General features: G+C 44.5%; 1 protein-coding gene across 1 annotated transcript; it reads right to left on the reverse strand.

The window, feature by feature from the left end:
• Nucleotides 1-2,462: 2,462 nt before the first annotated feature.
• On the reverse strand, nt 2,463-18,859 carry Ppp1r17 (protein phosphatase 1 regulatory subunit 17). Its single transcript, XM_090332276.1, has 5 exons — nt 18,754-18,859; nt 13,337-13,464; nt 10,263-10,415; nt 9,026-9,178; nt 2,463-4,489 (listed from the first exon to the last, which is right to left on the reverse strand). Exons 2-5 carry the CDS (start codon nt 13,428-13,430, stop codon nt 4,410-4,412), a joined length of 480 nt encoding a protein of 159 aa, XP_090188402.1. The 5' UTR covers nt 13,431-13,464; nt 18,754-18,859; the 3' UTR covers nt 2,463-4,409.
• Between the last annotated feature and the right edge of the window lie 3,824 nt (nt 18,860-22,683).

Here is a 22,683-nt window from a genome sequence, read left to right on the forward strand (position 1 = left end):
ATAGCATTAGGTATGCAACTTTTGAGTCCTTGCTCTTGTACGGTTTGGATTTAATAGCCACATATTAAGGATACCATGCACCTTTTGTTCCTTTGGTCTTGACTTGTCTCACTCAACATGATTCGCTCTAGATTCATCCACTTCCCTGCAAATGCCATTATTTTATCTTGTCTGTTGGCTATGTGGAATTCCATTGTGTATATATATACCACATTTCCTGTATCCATTCATCTGCAGTAGGGCATCTGGATTGTTTCCATCGCCTGGCTATTGTGAATAGTCCTGGGCCTTTTTTTGAAGGAAGATTCTCAGGGGGATTCCCCCTCATAAAAGAGGTTCAGATACCCAAGGACCTGTCCTGGTTTCCTCTTCAACCTGCTCTTCCAGGTCCTTAGCTCCCTTCCATTGCTTTTGAGGCTCAAATGTGGTAGCGCAGGAAAGACTGAAGGCATGTGAAGGCTCAGGGAGCATGCTTCCTTTGCTGAAAGGTATGATTTAAATAGTGATAAAGTAATATGCTTTAAATAAATATGTATTCAATGTAGCAATACTGTCTTTCTGTAGCTTCAACTGGGAATTATTTAGGCATGAAAATCTGTAGTCTGGTGTTTCTACTCAGCCGTCAAGCTACATAGCTGGCCTCAGATGAAAGAGCTGAGCCAATTTGTTTTTCTGGTATGTGCATGTGTGTGTGTGTATGTGTGTGTGAAAGAGAGAGAGAGACAGAGACAGACAGAGAGACAGAGAGAGAGACAGAGACAGAGACACAGAGAGAGTTAGACAGACAGACAGACACAGATGATTTGTTTTTGCTATTTCCTTTAGGAATTTTTCCTTGCTAGATGGACCCATTCTAGCCTAAGTCTTGAGCTGAGGGATCTCTTCAGTGACAAATGTTTATTGAACCCTCACAGTTATTAGGCAGGAAAAGGCCAGATCTTGAGGAGTTCCCACAGTCACAGAAGCCAGCCAGCTAGTCAGCCCAGAGGGTAGAATGTAGGCAGCCACCCACTAGGCTTGCAGGGAGAGAGTCCTTTACCATACACTCCCTTGTGGAGTATTTTGAGTGTTACTTTTCACACTTACAAATTACAGGTGGCAAAGGAGCCTCACTTACACAGGATGCCGAACATGCTCTGAATCCTTCAATCATGGAATAGCTACTTTGTTCTCAGCTAGCAAAAATAATTGCTTATTTTCAGGACCACAGGTGATCAGTCTTTCCTTCTTTAAAGAGAGACACCACAGGCTGGGAAGGGGACACTCAATTGCATTTGAAAGGAAACTGGGTTTGCGTTCTTTATTATAGCATTGATCCTTTCCATCAGCTGGGTCCCTCTAAGTGATAATTAGGCAAGAGAAGCTAGCTGTGTGCTCCTGGCTAACAGCCTTTAAAGTCCACCTGGATTCACATGAAGGCCTTATGTGGGGCTTTTGAAAGAGAGCTAAGTATCTTCCTCCCATCTTGTGGCTCCTCTCCTCACTTAGCCTGTAGATGCTTCTAGAAGGTTTGAATGGCTAACTGCTTTGTCATTTCCGTTGAGATGTCTTTAAGACTTCTTTCTGAATGGGAACTTTATGATGCGTCTAATATCTTATTAGCACTATTGTTTGGTTGTAAGAAGTTGTTCAGAACATACTGAGAACAACTATAATTGCAATGGTAAGGTCTATCATTGAACCTGTAATCCATCTGCCCAGAAAATGGCCACATGAGGTAAAGGCAGTGAGGGAGTCTTGGCCCCTGCCTAAATGTGGCATGACCAGGATTAGCTAAGAGCTGGCTATGTGTTAGCTGTGAGCTATCTCTATGTTGGCTATGAGCTGGCTATGTGTTAGCTCTCTGTTGGTTATATGTTAGCTATGGGTTGACCATACATTAGCCATGTATTGGCTATGAGTTGAGTATGAGCTGGCTATCCACTCGCTATGTGTTGGCTATGAGTTGCTAATATGTTGCCTGTACATTGGCTACGAGCTGGGTATGTGTTGGATATGTGTTAGCTGGTTTTTCCCCTCACTGTTTTGAGGGTACTGGGTGAGCCTGGGACTCTTCCATGAAGCCATCTTCCACAGAAGAATGTGCTGGCCTTTCCATAAGGGCTGCACAGGCAAACCTGTGCATCTCCCTTCCAATACTGTGAGTCTGTTGTGAATAATTCAACTCAAGCCTTGGGGGTGTGTCCATAGTGACTGCTATGCTCTGAAGATGTCTTCTGGTTGTCCTATGTCATAGTTGGATTGGCATTTTTAGCTCACAAAGACTTTGCCACACATTAATTCTCAAACTATAAGGGAGACAATAGACAATAGAAGTATTCTTTTTTCCATATATTTTATTGTAATTAATATAAGGGTTACATTATATTCACCAGATAGAAGGTGTATTACTTCACAAACATTGATACCCTTTCTCATGTCTTGGTCCCCATTTCCCTCCCCCCCTCATTTTGTTTCCCCCCTTCCCTATTCACAGTAGAAGTATTCTTATTCTTATCTTCTTCTTCTTCTCTGCATCAGTTTCCACCTGGCCCCCCAAAGTCAAAAGGATGGAGTCTTTTCTAAGCAGTTAGCAGTTATGAGCACAAAGCTGTGGCTGTGCCATGATTATACAGCTAGTCTAAGATGACTGCTGTTGGCACATCCCATTCTGCACATAGCCTTGGTGGGGACTTGTTGGTGGAGATTCAATGGTGGCCTGCTGTTCCTTGTGTGCTTCAGGCAACAGTCCAGCCTTATTTCTCCAAAGCTTCAAAGTTATGATGGAGTTCATCAGGATGGAAGTGGATGAGGCAATCAGGGAGCAGGAACATTTAGGAATAAAATGTGGGTCTGTGCTTGGTGGGGGGGGGGGGCTCCAGGCTCAAATGCAAAGGCTGGAGGGTAAGGCCAATGGGATGAGTGTCAGACACACTGGGGACTTGCATGCCATCTCTAAACAGTGTTCAGAGCCAGCTTGGGGAGGAAGATTTACAGTAAGACCCAAGTCAACCAAGTCTTGGCACATTTCTCCAAGAAAAGCTGGAAATCTAGAATTTTATGTAAATTCTCTTGGTTGAACTATCAAACATGAACAGATGACTCAAGCATTTTTAATGTTCTGTAGGCCAAACAGAAAGCAAAAGCAAAGCAAACCTTGTGGGTCCCTTTTATAGGCTCTGTGCTTTATCATTATAAAGCCAATAGGGTATTTCTAGAAGAAAGACATCAGAACAGCAGACATAGATGAACTTGCTTTATTCCCTTGATCTTGCATCCTTGCCTTCTTTGTGAAGGGAGCACATGAAGCGGGTGTAACAACAGACAAGCTGTTAGAGTGGACATGGGAGGACACAGAGAACTTGCTGTCAGGGACAACAATTGTAGCATCTACTTTCCTCCATTTTCATAATGTTCCCACCTTTCTTCCTTTCTATCTGTGGCCTGGGGACAGAGGTCTGTGTGCATAGCCCCCTCTTGAGTCACCTATAGATTTCATGCTGGGGCAGGAGCTGAAGACAGGGCTGGCCCTGTTTCTAGCTAATACCACAGGCCCTGTCCATCCAAACACCTGTGATGAAGTCTCTAAGCTAGAAGCCAAGAATACTGGAATTATCTTCAGTGGGCCTTAGTTTTCTAAAAGTAAATATATTATAAATCTTGGTCTTTTACCAGTCATTAGTAATGGCTCACCGTGACACAGTTTAAAAATGTCAGGGCAATAAAGTGAAGAGTTGTTGACTTTTAGAACCAGAAGTAAATCTATGGACACATTGCAGAACTTCTGGATCAGGCCATACTCTGCTTTCTATCCTTTCAATGGTGGTGTGCTGCACTGCTGACTCTCAAGTTCACCTTGATGGCAGCTGTGAATAGGGTCTTGGCAATGTCACCAGAGGTGGTGCTCAAAATAAGACAGGTGAGGCCAAAGGCCAGGCTCTCCAAAGTGATGGGACAATCTCACTGCTCTCAGAGGCATGGTGATCGTGTGTGTGTGTGTGTGTGTGTGTGTGTGTGTGTGTGTGTGTGTGTGTACATGTGTGTGCGTGTGCAGGCAAGCTGCTAAGTCAGGTTCTTCCCATTAGCCCATCTAGGAATGAAGTTGGTCCTGGCCGTCGTCCCTGTTTGATGCCCCATAAATGGGTCCAGATGACCACCAGAGCTCTCCCTGTTACCTCCTGATTTGTTTCCATTCAACTGAAATCTGAAAACTCCACTTGCATCGTTTCTCTAAAGCGTACTCAAGGAAGAAGAAGGAGTGAGAATGGTGGCTGATGGCCAGCGATCTGTGGCAGTGCATCTCCTGGGAAGGGGTTCTAGGTCTTGATCTGACTAGGACAAAACAAGGGCAGAAGCGGCTCTATTTTTTCTCTAGGTCACCCCAGGAAAGCAAGCCAACCTATTTACATGTGATCTCAGGGGAGACATCTTTAAATAGCCATCTTGTTCCCATCCTTTTCATCATCTTCCGTGATCACACGAGGTTTCTCCCCTCTGAGTACAGTCACACCTGTAAAACAGAGAATGGTCCTTCAATTAAATGCCACTAATTAAAATGCTAGACAGCCTGTGTACTAGGGCCTAGTAACCCAGAAATGTCTCCAGGAGAGAGAAGAGAGAAAGGGAGAAGAGAAGAGAAGGAGGAAGAAGAAGAGAGAGAGAGAGAGAGAGAGAGAGAGAGAGAGAGAGAGAGAGAGAGAGAGAGAGAGAGAGAGAGAGAGAGAGAGAGAGAGAGAGCACATAAGCACAAATGAGTATAAGAGTTAGGTATGCTGGTTCAGCCTGATCAGGGGTGCTTATTGAGGACACTATTATGGGAATTAGCCAAAGGCAGCCAGAGGGGGGCATTCTGGAGGGGCAACCAGGATGGGGGGAAGGCAGAAGCAATCTTCACTTTTGTTCTCTGAGTTCTGTTCCTAAGCTGCCATGCCAGACCATTAGCAGCTTGCGGACTTTGGAGTCCAGCTGCTCTGGACTTCCAGTCTAGCCACCCTCCACATCTGCCTCAGCCAGTGATGCTACCTTACCTCAACTTTTCATCTGTGAAACAAAGACACTAACCCCTACCATACTGTGATCACATCACTACAGGCAGATAGATGCATGTACCTTGCTTAGCAAGGAGTCCCACCTGCAAGCACTAAGACCCAGTCTGGTCCTTTGGAGAAGAAATGGTAATGATCAGGAAATTAGACATAAAAACATTTTCCCAAAATCTGGGGGAAGTGGGCTGAAGCTCCGGACCGCTCTCGGCTGCTTTCAGTCCCAGCAGATAACAAAGCTCATACCACTCACTTTAAGAAGAATGTAGCTGGATGTCTACGGTTTAGTGTAGAGTCTTGTTTTGAGATGATTTTTTTCCTTCTTTTGGGAATTAAAGCATCTCTTCTTTTATGTAATTTTAAGGATGTTAACAATTATGTTTTCACGTCCTTACTAAGCAAAATAAAATGCTGCTATGCTTTATATTTTAAAAAGTGTACTGATCTGTGAAAATTAGGAATCTGAACTTTTTATTTAAGTATAATTTCCTGGACTAGTCAGCTCAGCCAAGGCTGGCCAAGGAGGTTGGAGTGCTTCTATAGATCCTATGAAATATATAATAGGGACAGAGAGGAGACTGTGATTTGAGATCAGTTCTCTGTGATTCTTGTAGTCCCCAGCATCCCCCTTTCACCCCCGCTTCTGTCCCCACCCAGGCTTTACAACTCCATCCCCTCCTCTCACAGGGGCTTCTGTCTGTGACACAGTTTACCAAGAGCTCAAGCTGATGGGCCAGGGCGTTCTACAGCCCCAGCTCCACTCACCAGCAGCAAATGAATGAAAACTGTTGATTATAATAGCTATCATTTGATTCCATGCCTTGTTTGTTTAGATTTTTTTTTTAACCAAATAACTAATATTGACGGGAGAAAAACAACCTTAAGAGTCAGGCATCTGCATAAATCACTTATAAAACACAGTGGGAGATATTTTATTCCAGCTACATAAGGGCTGGGATTTCTATTTGCTATTAAAGCTAGCCTGAGTGAAAATAATCAGTCAGCTATGGTGAGCTCCAAACTTTCCATTCTTCCTTCCCAAACTGCTATTTATAGTATGCTAAACTTACATTTATTAAAATGGTGACAGCCTTTAAATTCCCAAGTCCTTGTAAATATTCTAGTTATTCTAGGTACCCTTAATACGAAGTCAGAGAGAATCTGGGCCAAGGTGGAAGGGATTGGGGGAGGAAAGTCCTGGAATTTCAAAGATCAGAGGTGCCTGCTGAATGGCAATATTAAAAAGTGAAATGGTTTGTCCACAGGGGAAAAGGAGGTGATCTGAAGTGGAAAATGAGCTAGTATTTTATATTAAAATAGTTAAGAATTAATATTAATATTTTGTAATAAAAAACTATGGAAGCTGTTATCTGGATTTTCAATGCCCATCAAAGGCTTATCTGTTAAAGGCCCAGTCCCCAGTTGGGCAGTATTAGAAACTTTAGGAGGTGGGGCTGATGGAGAGGAAGTTAGGTCATTGGGGTGTAGCCTCAAAGGTGATGTTGGGACCCTAACTCTTTTTCTCTGTCTCTGTCTCTACCTCTGCCTCCCTCTGCCTCTGTAGGTATCTCTGTCCCATTCTCTGTCTCTTGTCTCTGCTTCTTGGCTATGATGAGACAAGAAGCTTCTCTACCACACATTCCTTAACCATCATGCTGAGCCTCACCATTGGCCGGCCCAACATGCCCAAGGCTGAAACCAACATAACATGGTATACCTGCTTTACTCAGGTGTGTGTCCCCATGAAGGACACAAACGTGGACACAAAGTTGACCACATAGGCAACCATTATGCACGCCTTGACTTTGTAGATACATTGCATTGGGTGAACCTTAGAGCTCGAGTGGCTGTGTCATCACCGCGTTCTCTTCTCCATGTGTTGGTGATGGGATTGGGAAGCAGGGGTCTGGTGTGACATGCTCTCTTAGAAGCAGAGCTGTGGGAAAGCTGTGAGACAGACCACAGGATGAGGAAGTTCCGCCTTGGGTGAGCTATCAGCAGCAGTTCACATTCAGTGAAGCTCGCTGAATCTACCAGAGGTTCACTTTATTCATTGATAAAGATGGAGAAGAAAGGGTAATCTGTATTTCCTGTGGGATGTGATGCCCAAGATAGACTCATAGACTCATTTTGCTCATGCCTCTCCTCAGTGCTCCCCACACACCATTCTTTTATAGAGACTTCTTTCCCTTGTAGGCAGGCCTTGTCTGCCAGATCTGGCCAGTCACAACCAACATTCCGCCATGTAATCACCAGGACAGGGGTTCTGGCATCCATAGGCCAAGTTGGGAGCAAGCCTGGGACTGGCATGGAGACTGAGATGAGGCCCACAGAGGGACGTTTCTGGCAGGTGCAAACTGTCAAGTCAGCTCATTAACCTAGGCAACAAGGTGCTTAGCAAGAGATTCAGAGGAGAGAGAGTCCACATCCAGGTTTTACTTGCCAAGGGTTAATGAGAGGACTCATCTCCAGAGTCCATTTGTGTGTAGGCTCCCCTCTGTGTCCTTAGAACTGCTGGCATCCTTTGAACATCTGCCGAAAGCTCTGTCCTCATCAGCTTAACTAGCATTCCAATTACTGCCAAATCTTTAGATACTAACAGGCTCTTCAGAAATGAAGTACTTCGGCTACTGTGCTAATAAAAGCCAGACTCTGACAACAATTATGATTGCACACACATGTGATTCTGGCTTGGCTAGAATCTGTGTCCAAATACCCCTCCCTCCCTTTTCTGTGCACTGCAGTGTCTGAGAAGTTGTTCTCCTAGGACGCAGAGTCCAACATTAAGAGAGTTTCTATGTTTATGTGGAGAAGTGTTGCAGCCAACAGGAATTTTCATCCTGGGAAATTGGTCAGTCTTAGGGTCTAAGATTGCATAGAAAACGATGAGGGTGCTGATAGTCACTGAGTACTTTCAATATGCCAAAACCTTATTGATTTGCATTAACACTTCTGATTGTTTTTTTCCAGATAGGCTTGTGTTTCTTGCTCAGCACCAGCCTCAGACAGCAATTCTCCTACCTTCAGCCTTCCTTCTGCGTTTCTGGAGTCACAGGTGCACAATGCCACATTCACTGTGGACTGAGGAAAGTTCGCCCTAACTTTTTGTCTGGGAGATCTTCAAACCACAATCCTCCCAGTTTCTATCTCTTGAGTATCTGGGATTATTGAGCCACCAATGGCTGCCTGATGTTAACAACTTCTTGCATGGATTATCTGATTCTCTGGTCAGGGATGGATGGGTTAAAGGGGCTTTACAGTTCATGGGGTTTATCTCGTATGTGTCTATCTTTAGCTATAAAGGGAGATATCTATTCTGTTGTGCTGTTCAGATAATTCTTCACAAGTCCATGGTAAATACATACCATATATTTAGTAGGGTCTCACTAAATATTAGCACATGTCTCCCCTTGCCATTCTCCCCACACAGCCATTCATGTGACATATGCACATCCATCTACACACAGGCTCATGCAGAGTCTCATCTCTAGGCATGAATATGAATGTGTATTTCCCAGCTTGCATGTGAACTTGGATGGAGTAAAGAGCTTTTGCTCTACTTGTCACATGTGAAGATAGCAGTCCTTCCTCTCTCGCCCCCTCCCCCGCCTCTCCCCTGCATTGGTATCAATCACTGGATTTCTTCTGTCTTCCTCTCCTCTTCCACTGCCTCTCCTCTGCTTTGCTCATAACCCAGGGCCCTTTAGCTGAACCAGCAAGGTTTAGGATATGAGATGCATGCCAGCCTGTAGGGAGGATGGACTTTCCTAAGGAAACACTGTTCCTTTCTCACATGCATAGGGAGTTTGACCAGGTCTGCAGAAAAACACTGAGCCAGTGCCTTACTAGGCCTCAAAGACAAACCTGGTTGGCAGCAATGAGGGCAGAACACTTGGTCAACACAGATTGTTGGGCAAAGACCCCAGCCATGCCCCAGTACCTTGGGGTGGAAAAACCCTGACCACCCCAAGTCCCTCCTCTGAGTGCACCAGGCCAGCTCTCACCTGCTGTCAAGGGGGACATGTGCAGGGCAGGTGTGTCTTTTCTCCTTGGCTTCTTCTGTTCGGCATCAGCATTATGAAGAGATGGACTGTTTTTGCTTTTTGGATGTCTTTCTTGAACATCGTATCTTCTAATTAAATGTTCTGAAATCACACCTGCATGGTTCAGGGAACAGAGAGAGCAGCAGAATCAGAGGCAGGGGTCTTACCTAATATAGCAGGCCTACATCCCAACAGACTTTTACCTGAACCTAGGGAAGGCACTCAGTACAACTTTCCAAACTGATTTCCATGGAAGAAGTTTGCTTACAGCAAGAATATTATTTATGGAGGCCATACTATAATCCTCAAAAATCCCTACCATGCCACCAATCTGAGTAGGAGGAGGAGCAAAGATGTGAACATAATTTCTTGCAGCTGGTAGTGGTTGGGGCTGAGACAGAAGCTGGATTTTTGATGTACAAGACCCGTCCTCTTTGGCTGCTCAGCAAGCAGCATGCCACACATTTCCATCCCAATGCCATGATTATTGCCCACTTTTGCCCACCTGTCTTCTACCTCTGATCCACCATCATTTAGTAATCTTAAAAATCCATCCTCTCCAGTGAAACTTCCCAAAATTCACTGTTCTCAACCAGCTCCCATGGTTCTTTGGTATGAATCTCCGTTATGTTTGCAAGGTACTCCCACTGCATCTGTGTACTCCTGTATTTTGTTTTGTATCTAAAAGATCTATGTCTCACTTGGCTTGCATCACTCTAAAATGTGCTGATTGGAAAGGACATTATAGAAATGTCTAAAAGTAAAGGAGAGAAGGAAAAAATAGAAAGATCCAAGGATGCCATGAGGACAAGTTGCTGTCCATCAAACTGCTTTGCTGTCCTCTTGGGCATGGGGCTGGAATTGTCTGGCCTGCCTTTAGCTCATCAGAGGCCTGTGATATGTGAGCCTCCCACAACCACACCCTGGCCCCCATCATGACTGCTGGATATTGGCATTCAGGGTACTTTGGAAGTTCAAGGTGATTTCTTCATCGTGAATTGTTGAGCCTGGATTTCAAAATGATGCTTTGGAACAGAACATTTCCTAGCTTCTACTATCAGTGGGTAAAAACAACACCCTATATGGTCATGGCAGTCTTGTTAATAAGCCACTCATATTTAAACATGTTAAGTTTGTGGAGAGCCGTGTGACCCGGCAGCCGTGGCGAGGCCCTGGATCTGAAGGCCAAGTCCCTCACCTGGTATGAAGGGAGGGATATGCACTGCAGGTGTGTCCTTCCTCCGGGGCTTCTTCTGATCAGGATCAACATTCAGGGTGGCCTGTGCATTTTTCTCCTTTCTTGGCTTCCTCCTAAGATCACAGTCCTCAATGAATTGGTCTGAAAGATCACCTGATTTTTTGACAATAAGTGAAGAAGCCAAGGAATATGACGTAAGTAAGAGATTATCACAAATGGGTGGACTTACAATGACACATTATGGCAGGACAGAGGTCATTTGGTCTGAAAAAGAAAAGGGTTGATTTTTAGTTCTTTCACAGAATTGTCATAACTCTGTTTGAGTACCCATAATTGAATAGAAACCCAGAATTCTGTAAACCTCCAACTTAGCAGAATTCACGGACCCAAAAACATAAAAGTATGGTCAGGGGCTGGGATGAAGCTCAGTAGCAAAGTCCTGGGTTTGAACGCCAGTGCCAATAAAGAAAAAACAAACAAACCAAAAACAGTGAAAAAAAAGTGTGGCCAGGTAAGCTGCTGAGATGGTTTAAGGCAAATTTCTGATGGAGTCATTACCCTAATGGGTTGATTTCCTTTGCTTTAAGGTGGTTCTCTTAATTGCCAGTTGGGGCAACAGGAACTGCGCTGGTCATTGAATATCTCCCTCAAGTTTGGGATAAATTCCTTGCATGCCTTTACTTCTGTGGTTAGCTGTGCCCTCTGAAGACCCACACTCATGCATGCTGCTCAGTGTTTGTCTTTTCTCTGCTTCCCTGGCCTTGCAAGTCGGAAGACCTTTGTCTTGTGCCAATCTCCACTTCTCTCAGCTTCCCACCTGGAAGCCTGGCCTCTGCCTCAGGACCATCAGAACTTGAGGGTCCAGGGTGCTCACTGCTTGCCCTGGAATGTCTTGATGCTTTTGTCCACAATGCTCTCTGCCAGTGTCTAATCCCACTATGCTCTGACACTATTCATCTTCTGCCCCAGTCTTCCTGGAGATTAAAGACTGTTCACATTCTTGTAATGTTATTCTAGTACTGAAAGTGTGTTAATATGGAGCCAGATTAATCTGAGTTCAAATCCTCACACTTTTGTGTGCAAATTCTGAGAACTTTGACCTAATTTCTATATTCTCTCAATACCTTAAATATGAAAGTAGCATTAAATCTCTACGTGTTTGTGTGTGTGTATGCATATGTGAGAGAGTCTGATAAAGATAGAGGCAGAGAAAGAACACATTTGTTCATGTTTGAAAAGCATCTGATAGATCTGATAATTTCATATACTCCAAAAATTGCTTACTGGGCCTTGGCCTCTTTTGGTCTCTTTTTCTTTTTTCCCTCTTATCTCTCTTTGAAAGAAAATATTCAAACAATAGTCTTTAAAACATTAGTTTTATGGATCTAAAAATAATCTGCATTATTGGTTGATTTATTTAACCAATGTTTATTTAAGGTCCTTGTATATGTCAGGCCCTGTTTTATATTCTAGCAATGCTAAGGCAGGTAAGAAATTGTTCTAGCCTTCAAGGTCCTATTAGTCTACATGGCTGTTTGAGTCTAGGAGATCCTTTGTTGTAGAGTATAACATATGTAAAGACCCCACCATCAAAAACACTTCTTAGCCATGCATCATCATGCCAGGATTATCAAAGATCATTATATATAACATACAATCAAATGGAATAATTCTCTTCAGCCACATTTGATTATTTTCCCTTTACCTAAGGGTTTTTGATAATTTTAACCAATCATATCACTTTAATAAACTTTTGTTGCCATAGTGTGGGGTGTGAGGCACTGGTTTACATGGTGTATGCCCATGCAAGGAAAGAGGAAGGGGGACTGAGTGCCACTTAGGTACTGGCAGACTTCACATCTTGCATGTGGGATGGACTTTACATCTTGCATTTCTGACTCAGTGAGATTCTGTGCTTGATCACTTGATCATAACTAAATCCTTCCTAACCAGTGACTCTCATTCAGTTCTTACACTACACCTCTAAAGACAGCCTACTATTATCAAGTCACCAATATTCAGATGAGGAAACTAAGTTTCCAATGTCCAGGTGAAGAGCCGAGGGGACGCACTGCTGGCAGGTTGTGAATCAGGATTAAACCCAGACCCTTGGAATCATGTATCTTGATGCCTGGCTGAAAAGGGAAACCTTAGATTTTATCTTAGATTTATCACACATGTGAACCCCCACATGATATGTACTATAAGCATTGGATAGGTTCAACTAGAAGTTGAATGAATGAATGAATGAATGGATGTTGCTTAGGATGAGTTGGAGGCATCCGAATCCCTGGAGGCAGCACCTGGACATGTGCCAGTCTGAGTGGGCCAGGCTCAAAACCTATGACAACAGTCAGCACGCAGATAAAGAGCAAGACTTTTGCTTCAATTCTGAGGTTTTACTTCAGTCTCACTTTCCTCCATTTTGGGAGAAATACTGATCATAAAATATCTTGATGGGAAATTGGGAAAAGGGAGAGCAGTAGAGAGCCATAACCGAGCAGGCACGGCATAAACAAAGGCTATGAATATGCAGAAGGCCCATCCATCAAAAATTCGAGAGTCTCATTTTTAGAAATGGGTAGAGGCAGCAATGTTTCTGGTATTTTCATTACAAAGGTTATGCAAAAAGTCAGTTCTGGAAAGGAAACAGATTGACAATAAAGCAGAAAATGGCTATTTAAAATTCTGCCTTGATAGGCAAAGAGAGATATTTGAAATATTTTATTGGCACTTCACGTGGGGTGTCAATGTGCTGGAAAATACTGGAAACAAAATATGCTGCCGTATTCCATTTATGACTCACAAATGCTCTTCCTGGGCCTCTATGAGATGCCCCAAGAAAAGGACCAGGCCTCCTTTCTCGCTAATTCTGATGAACCTCTCTCCTCTCTCAGCTAATATTTACATGGCAGACCCCACAGACCCCTGGCTATTTGCCTGTCCATCTGGTGCTGGCTGTCACCAGAAGGCACGAACTATCAGGTTTCAGGGGCTCTGACTCAACTGCAGACAGGATGGCAGAGAAACGATTTTCTGACTTCCACGATAGACACTGACAACGACGTGTTTACCCAAGTGGTTGCAACGAGGGTCTAGCTTATCCCGTCTCTCTTCCAGGCCATCCCGTGGCTGAACCTGCTCCGAGGTCATCATCTCAGTAGACATGGTGAAGGAAGGGGGCTGCTCTCCCTGTCCAGCACTGCAGGAGGATAAAAGACAGGTCTGACCAAGCATCCACAGTTAGTTGTTCAACACATGGGTTTGTCAAGCAATTGACTATTTTGCTCCCGATATAACCCCATCTCCCAAGTCTACTTCTTAGACAGAGCTACTAAATTTAAGATGTGAGCTAAAATCAGTCACACGGGTTAATTCACATGTATGTGTTTCACATGGATAAATCACACACACACACACACACACACACACACACACACACACACATAGTTAGCAGTAATTACCATGTAGCAAATGGTCAATATTTACCTATTATAGGAGTTTCAACATAAATACTTAACGAGTCTGAATTAGGAAGGAATTGCCTAAGAGTCACAAAAAGTCTTAATCAACCAGTGTCTAGATGTCAGCTCTGTTGAGTTCTGTAAAGTAGGATGAGGCTCACAGAGTTTACCTTAGTTAATCTCATATTATTAAGTAGCTGAGCCTAGATCATAATCTAGATACTCAAGTCTCTTAAAAACATAGGTTGCTCACAGGTCTTTTTAATTAATTAATTATTTTATTTTTACAAGTAGGTGATCTGCATTAATGAATCAATGAATGAGTTGCCAGAATAAGTCTTCAATAATTTCTACTGGCTACTAGAAATGTTAGTTTTGCACACATTTAATTTTCACCATTTATCTTATAGGCCTAAAGTCATATTCAAAACCTGAAATCTTCAAAGAACCAAAGTTAATTGTACCAATCTAATAAATTATACTCTAAAATTTTTTTAAAAACCCACAGGTTGTCCTCCAGACTCAGCTGCTTTCTACCTTCATATCCTGAAAAGGGCTAAAGTCTGTTTCAGGAGAACATCTGGGTCTCTACGGAGACTCATGATTTTTACACCTAGGGATTCAGACATCTGGGATTCTTCTCTTTCCTGGGCCACAAATCCATTGGATTTCACAGAGCTCTCAGTCACCCCTGTGATGCAGGAGGCAATCTCAGAGGACACATATCAGGTCTGAATGCATTAGCTGAGATTTATAGAGAATCTTCTCTAGTCTCTTTCTCAAGTTCCTTTCTGATGACTGATGACCCTGCAGTAGCAGGAATGATGAGTGGATGAACATGATAAGGATGATGGAGCCGAGTGTCTTCTTCCGAGTTCACACAGAGCAGCCACAATATCTGTTCCCAGCATGAGCCTGGCTCAGTTGTCTTTGAGGAGTGAGGGGCCTCTGGGGAATAGCGAGGCCTCTCCTCCACACTGAGGTCATCCCACAGCAGATGGGCCATTATGTGATCCCTCAAGCCTGGCTTTTAGCATCACTCTGCACAGACTGAGTGACTTCAGCAGACGTTAAGTCGGCCAGACCATTGTTCTGAGGGAAGAAATAGAGCCAACTCTTGGGGCAGGAAAGGAAATATGCTGCCTCTGTGGGTAGGTGGCTAGGTCTCCCCACCCTCCAGCCAAACCACCAAAGCTAGGTCTCCCCCAACCCTTGCCACTAAGTATCTGTGGACAGCTGAGTTCTGCAACCACCACTCAGGAGTGGGCTCTGTGCTGAGTTCTCTAGACAAGGCAATAGTCTCAGCTATGACACCTGCCACCCAAGGACCAGCCATCTTCTCCAGGTGGTCTTAGCCCCTACCATGGATATGCTAAAATTCTCCCCACTAGAAACTGAGGTTTACAGAACTTACACTGACCTGTCGTTCATGTAACACTCATCCATCAGAGATTCTGCCTCCCCAACATGGGACTCAGGCCCCTCCTGTCTACTTTGGGTTGTCAGTAAGACTTCTTTTCCTTCACCAGATTCACAGCAATCATCTGCGGTCCTGGATCCTGCAGTTTCCTTCCCCTGCCCCCACTCTGGCACCATACATAGCTGCTCAACTAATTGGAGCCCAGGTTTCGGATTTGAGAGACCTAGGATGAATCTCAGATCTGTAACTAGGACTCAGTTGAATTCTGAATGAAGCTGTTTAAAGTAGTGAGTGTTTTTAGTGGCCAGATGCAATGGAATCCCCATGCCCACTCCAAGAAAGCTACTGCTGTGGTGGTGAAGTTTTCCAGGACTGTCTTCTTTGTGGCTCCCCCTTATTCTGGCACCCAGGTCCATGGGGCCTCTCTGCTCCCCAGGCTCACTCTCAGTGTTCTTGTCTGTGAAATAGCAACTATGACACATCTCGGATGTGAGGGATGAGAACCCCATGTTGGACTCAGTGTTGATGCTGTTGCGACACTGTGTTGGCTATGCCTGGGTAGTGGAAACCAGATGTGACTGGAAAATTCTAGGAACAGTTGGAGTATTTCATTTTCATCCAGATGCTGAGCCTGGTCGGGTCAGCCCTCATCTAAGTAAAGCAGGAAAAGGAGACTGCCCCAGCTGATAAATTGTTTCAGGACTGGCTCCATGCATGCGTTGGTGGCTCTGAATGAGCTATGGCAACTAGTGACTCATCACAGTACTGACATTTGCTTCCTTCCAGAGCAGCTCCTGTCACCCATGGAGGAGACAGCCCATCCAAAGAGGGTGCTGGGGAACTGAGAAGATTATTTGCCAGAGGCTGAGAGGCAATGCCCACACCTGGTGGTTTTTCATCACAACCATAGGGCAGGCAGAAGATGTGGATCTGGTATTACTTCAGGAATCTTTGCCAGCACCTTCCAGTGTGCACTGGTTCTAGAAGAACCTGGATTCTGCCCTATTTACTGTTGCCATGTTGGAGGAAAAGGTTCCCCCCCGCTCCTCTCTGTCTCATGCTGGTCCTGATACTTGAATTTAGAGAATGGGCACTGTTCCTTAGCATTTCAAGGCCAGCATGCTACCATTTCCTTGATCTACAAATCCACTTCCAGCTTTTTGGTGGCTAGTTAGAAATGAGAGTTTCACAGACTTTCCAACCTGGGTTGGCTTTGAACCACAATTCTCAGACCTCAGTCTCCTGAGAAGCTGGGATTACAGATGTGAGCCACTGAGCTCAGTAGAATGGGTGCTTTTTAGGAGTGGACCATGGTATGACCATGAGCTCATCTAATTATTATTCTTTTTTTTCCTAATCCTGGGCTTGAGCTCAGGGATTGAGCACTATCCTTGGACTTTCTCAAGGCTAGAGCGCTACCATTTGAGCCACAGCACCTCTTCTGCCTTTTTCTATGTATGTGATACCAAGGAATCAAACGTGGATCTTCGTGCATACTAGGCAAACACTGACCACTAGGCCAAATTCCCGGCCCATCATCTAATTCTTGAACCAAGAAATGAGATACTTCTGCTTCCTGTTCCTGATCCCCAGCCAAAATGTCCTGAAGGAATCCTGGTCTCATCTTGATACCCAGGGAAGGCTTTTGGTCATGGCTTTTAGCAGTTCTCTGTAATTCAGGGGCTACCAAGACCAGTTGTCTTCCAGGGCTTCAGATCCCAACCTAAGACCCTCAGAGGTTCTGGCTGACAGGGGATCTCTGTATGTGTGTGGTGGGGCATAAAGTCTCTTGTACAAGGATTTGAGGCCTCAGCATGCTCGATCCCCTGGGACTTGGATTTCCCACCTTTCCTTGTGAGCAGAAAGCCAAATTCTCTGTGGAAATCAGGACAGGACGTGTCCATTAGGTAATACCCACAAGGGTTCTCAGAGAGCTGCAGTGGCCACAGCTCAAGGGCAGCCACAGCTCCTCAAGACCCAGGCTCAGGCTTTGCTACCAAATGACTTTCTGTTGGACAACACGACCACAAACCCATTTTCTCAGTTACTTTGATTTTGCGATTAGAGAATAATTAAATTGTGGCATGAACTGCTTTTCTGGTGGCTGTTGTTTGGGGGTGGGAGGTGGAGGAACACATCCCTGGAAGGGGAGGCTTAGAGGTATAATGGTAAGGATGAAGGCTGTCAGGATCCAGCTGCTAAACTCCAGCAGCTTCCTTCTGCCTCCCTTTCCATAAGGGGAGAAGCCTTTCTTTCTATAGACGCTTGAAAATGCGAGCACCACTGAGAAAGATCTATAAACCACAGCCCCACCTACCCTTGCTAATGACAAAGGCCACACCTTTGGACTATAAGAACTGAGAGGGTTCAGGAACTGGTCACCTGCCCAGGAGGTGCAGCCCAGCCAGCTGCAGAATGGCCGACATGCCTTAGCAAACCTTAGTGCATTGGGCTGAGCCCAACCCCCACCAGCCCGGGCTAGGTACTATGTCAATCAGATAAGAGTACTAATGATCTCTGCAGTTCAGTTTGAGGTCTGAAGCTGGTCCAGGTGCAGTATTTTTTCAGACCACTGGATCTGAGAATCATATATTTTCACTTCTGGGAATGTGACTCATGGCAGGCCATCCCTCCCTGACACCAGGCTTGGGTGCTATAAGCACACTGTCACTGGTCCCCCTCTCTAGCTGGGCGCATGCAGGAGAGCACTGTGTTCCTTTCCTAAATCTCATGTCTGTAAATGAGGTCCTGTGACTATTTTTCAGTGCTGTTGAGAGCACTGGTAACACAAAGCCTTCTTGGCACTGGTTAGGACTTAGCACATGTTGTCTCCATAGATGCCATTGCCTGCTTTTCCCTCTCAGTCCTCTACCCCTGTGACTGAAACCCCTGGGCGTCCTAACTTATTGTCTCAATACGCCCCTCCCCTGCTGCCAGTCTTCTACGGGGCTGATAAGTCAGAAAAACCATGAGACATCAACAACTCCTAATTCCTGACTTGGGAAGATAGTTATGGCTGGTTCTCGGGAACAATTGACACTTATTTTAGCTGTACCATATTCAAAAGACTAGTCCCAAAGCATTCAGATCTAGCTTTATGTAACCAAGAAAAAAAAAACCACACACAACCTTAAAAGTACACAGCACAGCATAGTATCCTGTTACTAACCCCCAGCCATGATCTGCTGTGGAATTCAAGTCCTAAAGCTCCACATTTTAAAAACTACATTTGTTTGCTTAGAAAACCTCTATCTTCGGCACACCCCAAAAAGTACTGGTGACTTGAAGCAGAGTAGAGGGCTGGTGGCAGGCAGGCAGACACCCTGGGAGCTGGACGTGCCACCATGCTTTGTGAGCACATGGACACACTGCCGAGCACGGAGCATGATGGTACACTCAGCATCCCGCCTGAGGATGTGGGCTCTCACACAGCTCTGTTCCCCACCCCATCAGGAAAAGTCATGGGTAAGTGGTGACTTTTCTGTCCCATCTAGCCTCCACCTAGCATAACCCCAACACCAAGTGCCACACTTAATGAAGCAGATACTTAGTGAAACTTGTTTTCCCACCACAAAAGTTCCCAGGATTAAAAATATAAAGGGCTCACCAATCCACACAGGTGCTGAGCTGAGGGCTACAGATGACTGGGAAAGCACACACCAAGCCTGGCCTGGCCTGCTGAGCTCCTCTGTAGTGGCTGCAGCAGCCAAGCTCCCGCTCCTCTTATCTAGGGACCAGCTGCTGCTGTTACCATGGAGATGCTCTGCTTCTCAGGCACCAGGGCAGGGGGAATGGGGCGGGAGGTAGGACTGGCCAGAGTGCTCTCCTTACAGTACCCAACAGCACACTAAGTCCTGCTTGGAGTCTGGAGTGTGCAGCCCAGAGAAATGCAAAGTACTGCATCCTCAACTGCCAGTAGGAACCTAGAAACAGCACAGACATGGAAACAGAGGACCAGAGTAACTTAACTTCGATTTGAGTTTAAATTTAGAGCATCTACAACTCAATCTCATTATCTCTGAATATTATCAGGAGTGGGGAAGACAGTAGTGGCAGCTAACATGATGTTCACACTCCTGCGTTCCAGGCACCCTATCAAACACTGAGTGTATCGACTCACCTAAAACTTAAGACAGCCCTGGGAGGAAGGCAGTGCTCATCACACTCACCAGACTATGAAGACACTGGGGCTCAAAGTGGCTGTGTCACCTGCCCAGACTCTCACACAGAGAAGTGAAGGCCAGCATCCAACACCTGGGTGCACAGTCCGCGCTTTCAGCCACTCTGCTCACCAAAGATCATCTGGAACAGCACGAGGCAAACAAGGCCTTTCCCCCAACCCTACCCCACTCCTACCCCACCTCGACTGCACAGGCTAGAGTGTGGAGGTCAAGGATGTGAAAAAAGTGCACTTTCAGGAGAACTGAAAGGAATGTTCACCATACTAGGAAGCACGGGAGGCTTGAGGGGCATGGAGCAGAAGGGGGCCACTTTGTGTCACCATGAGCTAGCCCTACAGATCTCAGGGCTGCAGTGGCTGGTGACCTTTGACCTGGGCACAGACAGCAGTGAGGTCAGTTTGGGAGCCCAGGAACCCCACAGAGAATGGAAGGGTCTGAGATTCCTAAGGGCAGCCCAGAGCTGCCCCCTTCCTCAAAGTGCTTTCCATAGACTCCTTGTTTCCTTCCTTTCCTGGGGTATAGTAGTATCTCATTGTGCTTCCTCAGATGGACAATATTCCTCAGATGGACATTATTATTATTATTATTATTATTGTTTTGTGAAATGTTCACTCTTTATTCACTTTCAAATTAGACTGAATTTTTGTTGCATTTTCAAAGTGCTTTAGATATTCCAATACCATCCTTTCATCAGAAATTTGATTGCTGTTAGTTCTTCGTTTGCTGCTTGTATAAAGCAAAGGTTGTACATTTTATGAAATCAAATCCATGAATGAATGAATTTCCAATTTTATATGACTGAGTTATCACTGGGGCTCTTTGGAGGAGCAGAACTATTTTAAGGTATTCCGGTCTGTGGCTTTAAACAAACCATTGAGTCATTTCATTTTTCATAGGTAGGAAAGTTTTTGAAGAGTATGAGTTCCATTCCTCTTCCTATAGACTCAGGAGCCTCTCCCAGGCTCAAGAGGCCATTGTTGGTGGTGTTTCCAGGGCTTTCTACACATTTTAATTGATCGTGTCCCTCTGCCTTTTAAGCCAGATATAAACAGCCCCTGAGCTGGCAGATGGTCCTCTAAGTCTATACCTTGGAGAGCTGTAAAGAGCAGCCCTGTGTGTGCAGAGTTGAAGTCATGGGCCTTGGCCTGCGGCACTCTCTTATAAGTGCAGGGAGCCATTGTGTCTGTGACGTGATTTGTAGAGACAGGAGTCCGCTGATGTATGGCTGGATCAGAGTCCAGCTTCATTCCCGATGGATGCCTAATGGTGAGGAGCTTGGAATGGATGCTTTCATTTAAACCACAGAGATTCCATATTTATGAACAAGTATCATCACAGCAGAGAACATCCTCAGATGGCTTATTATTCTAGGCAATTTCTATGTACAACATCCCTGGGCAAGGTTTACCTTTCACACTCAGACTAGGAAGTAATTTATGTTGATAGGTAATGGTATTTAGAGAAAGAGAGTATGTGTGTGTGTGAGAGAGAAACAGACACAGACAGGGTAAATGTTAAATATTAGTGGGCTGGACTTACCTCATCTCTTTCATTGTCTTCATCAGCTTCTCAGAGAAGGAATTGGCTGTCTCAGGTCAATCATTTCTGTAAGTCCGCATCAAAGTCTCTGTGATGGACAGCTCTTCCGAATAGGGGCTCTTTGAGTTAATTTATGAAAAAATCTGATCTCATGTATTCATTTCTTTGGAAGAATATAGAACACATTCGGTCTTTCAGATTTCATTTACTTCAGACATTTTAAAGTTAATTATAGATTCACATATCATCATCAACAATAATACAGAGAGATAGATCCCTTGCATGTTCTATTCAGTTTTCCTCAATGGAGAAATTTTCTGAAATAATTGGTGACTACCACAATATCTTAATCAGGATATTGATATTGGCCTAAAACAGTCAGATTTCCCAGCTACATGTGAGTGGGTCTGTGTGTGTAAGTTCTATAGTGTTGTTTCATTTCAGTGCATTTTCCATGGATACAAGTTAGAATACTTAATTTCCAACAATACTGATTGTTATTTTATAGCTTTGGCCCCTAATCTGCCACCCTCCACAATAATGGATGGCAATACACTGTCTCTTTAGTGCTAGTATTTTGTCATTTCAAAATGATACACAAATGAAGCTACATATATATATATATATAATCATTTGCATTGGCTTAATTCTCACACAATTTATTGAGATTGTTGTATTGCTAGTTCATTTTTTATGACTGAGAGATATCCCATGTTATGAACATGCCACAGTTAGCCTAGCCAGGCTGATTCAAGCTTCTTCTATTGCAAATAATTGTGCTAGTAACATGTATGAACATGTATTAGTATGCATATAAGTTTTAATTATTCTAGAATACAGTTGCAAGGGCACACATGTTCACCTGTATGGTACAGGTATATTTAATAAGCTGTTTTCCAGACTGACTGTACTGGTGATACTGACCAATAACGCATGTGTGGCTCAGTCCTTTTGTATGCACTCAACTTTTGCTCTTCTCCCTGTTTTAGTCATTTGGGTAAGTAGGAAGTGACATCTTACTGAAGACTTAATTTGCATTTCTCTGGGGACCAATGACATCAAAAGGTTTTCCTGCCACTGGCCAGTGCCATATAGCATCCAAGAACAAATCTTCTGAGGATTTCAGGTTTCCCTGCAGTAAGTGCACACTTCCAGTTGTTTCTGCACTGGTCTATCCTCATGCTTCAGGCTCTCCTCCTTTTCCGCACTAACTAAAAATGGATCTGGCCTTTTCTTTCCTTGCTCCTGGAAATTTGCCTGATTTTCTTTTGAGTCACATGTTCTCGGAACTTGACATCTGGTTTCCATAGAAAAAGTTGATCATAGTAGAACAATAAAGAAGCCATGGGTGGTGACTTGTCCTCAGTTGCAACTCCAGAACTTTGCTTGGGTATCAATTCTATTATAGCTCCTTTGATTTTCGATTAATAAGGGCCCTAAAGACAACAGCTTGCTGAAAGTGCCCTCTTCCGTGTAGCCTGCCACACTAAGGGCGGCTCACCTTGCTTGGGTCACTGCTCCCCTTTCAGGATGAACAGGGCTTTTCTCTTCCCTAGCTTGCTTCTTTCCAGATAAGCAATTTTCCATATGCCAGAAGTGCCTGGATTCTGATTATTCTCCACGGGAGAGGAATCACCATAAAAAAAAGAACCAAGCCTGATTTGGGCGGTACAGTCCCCATTAAACGTGGGTGTTAATGTTCGTGTAAGCCTCCTCTACCTCCCTCCTACCCCTCTTTGGAGAAATCCACAAGGAATAGATGTCAGTCACCAGGTGGTAGCAGCGCAGGCAAAGCACAGGCAAAGCTGCAGAACGCA

This window comes from Megascapheus bottae, chromosome 5, assembly GCF_031878675.1.
Source record: "Megascapheus bottae isolate mThoBot1 chromosome 5, mThoBot2.hap1, whole genome shotgun sequence".
NCBI lineage: Eukaryota > Metazoa > Chordata > Mammalia > Rodentia > Geomyidae > Megascapheus > Megascapheus bottae.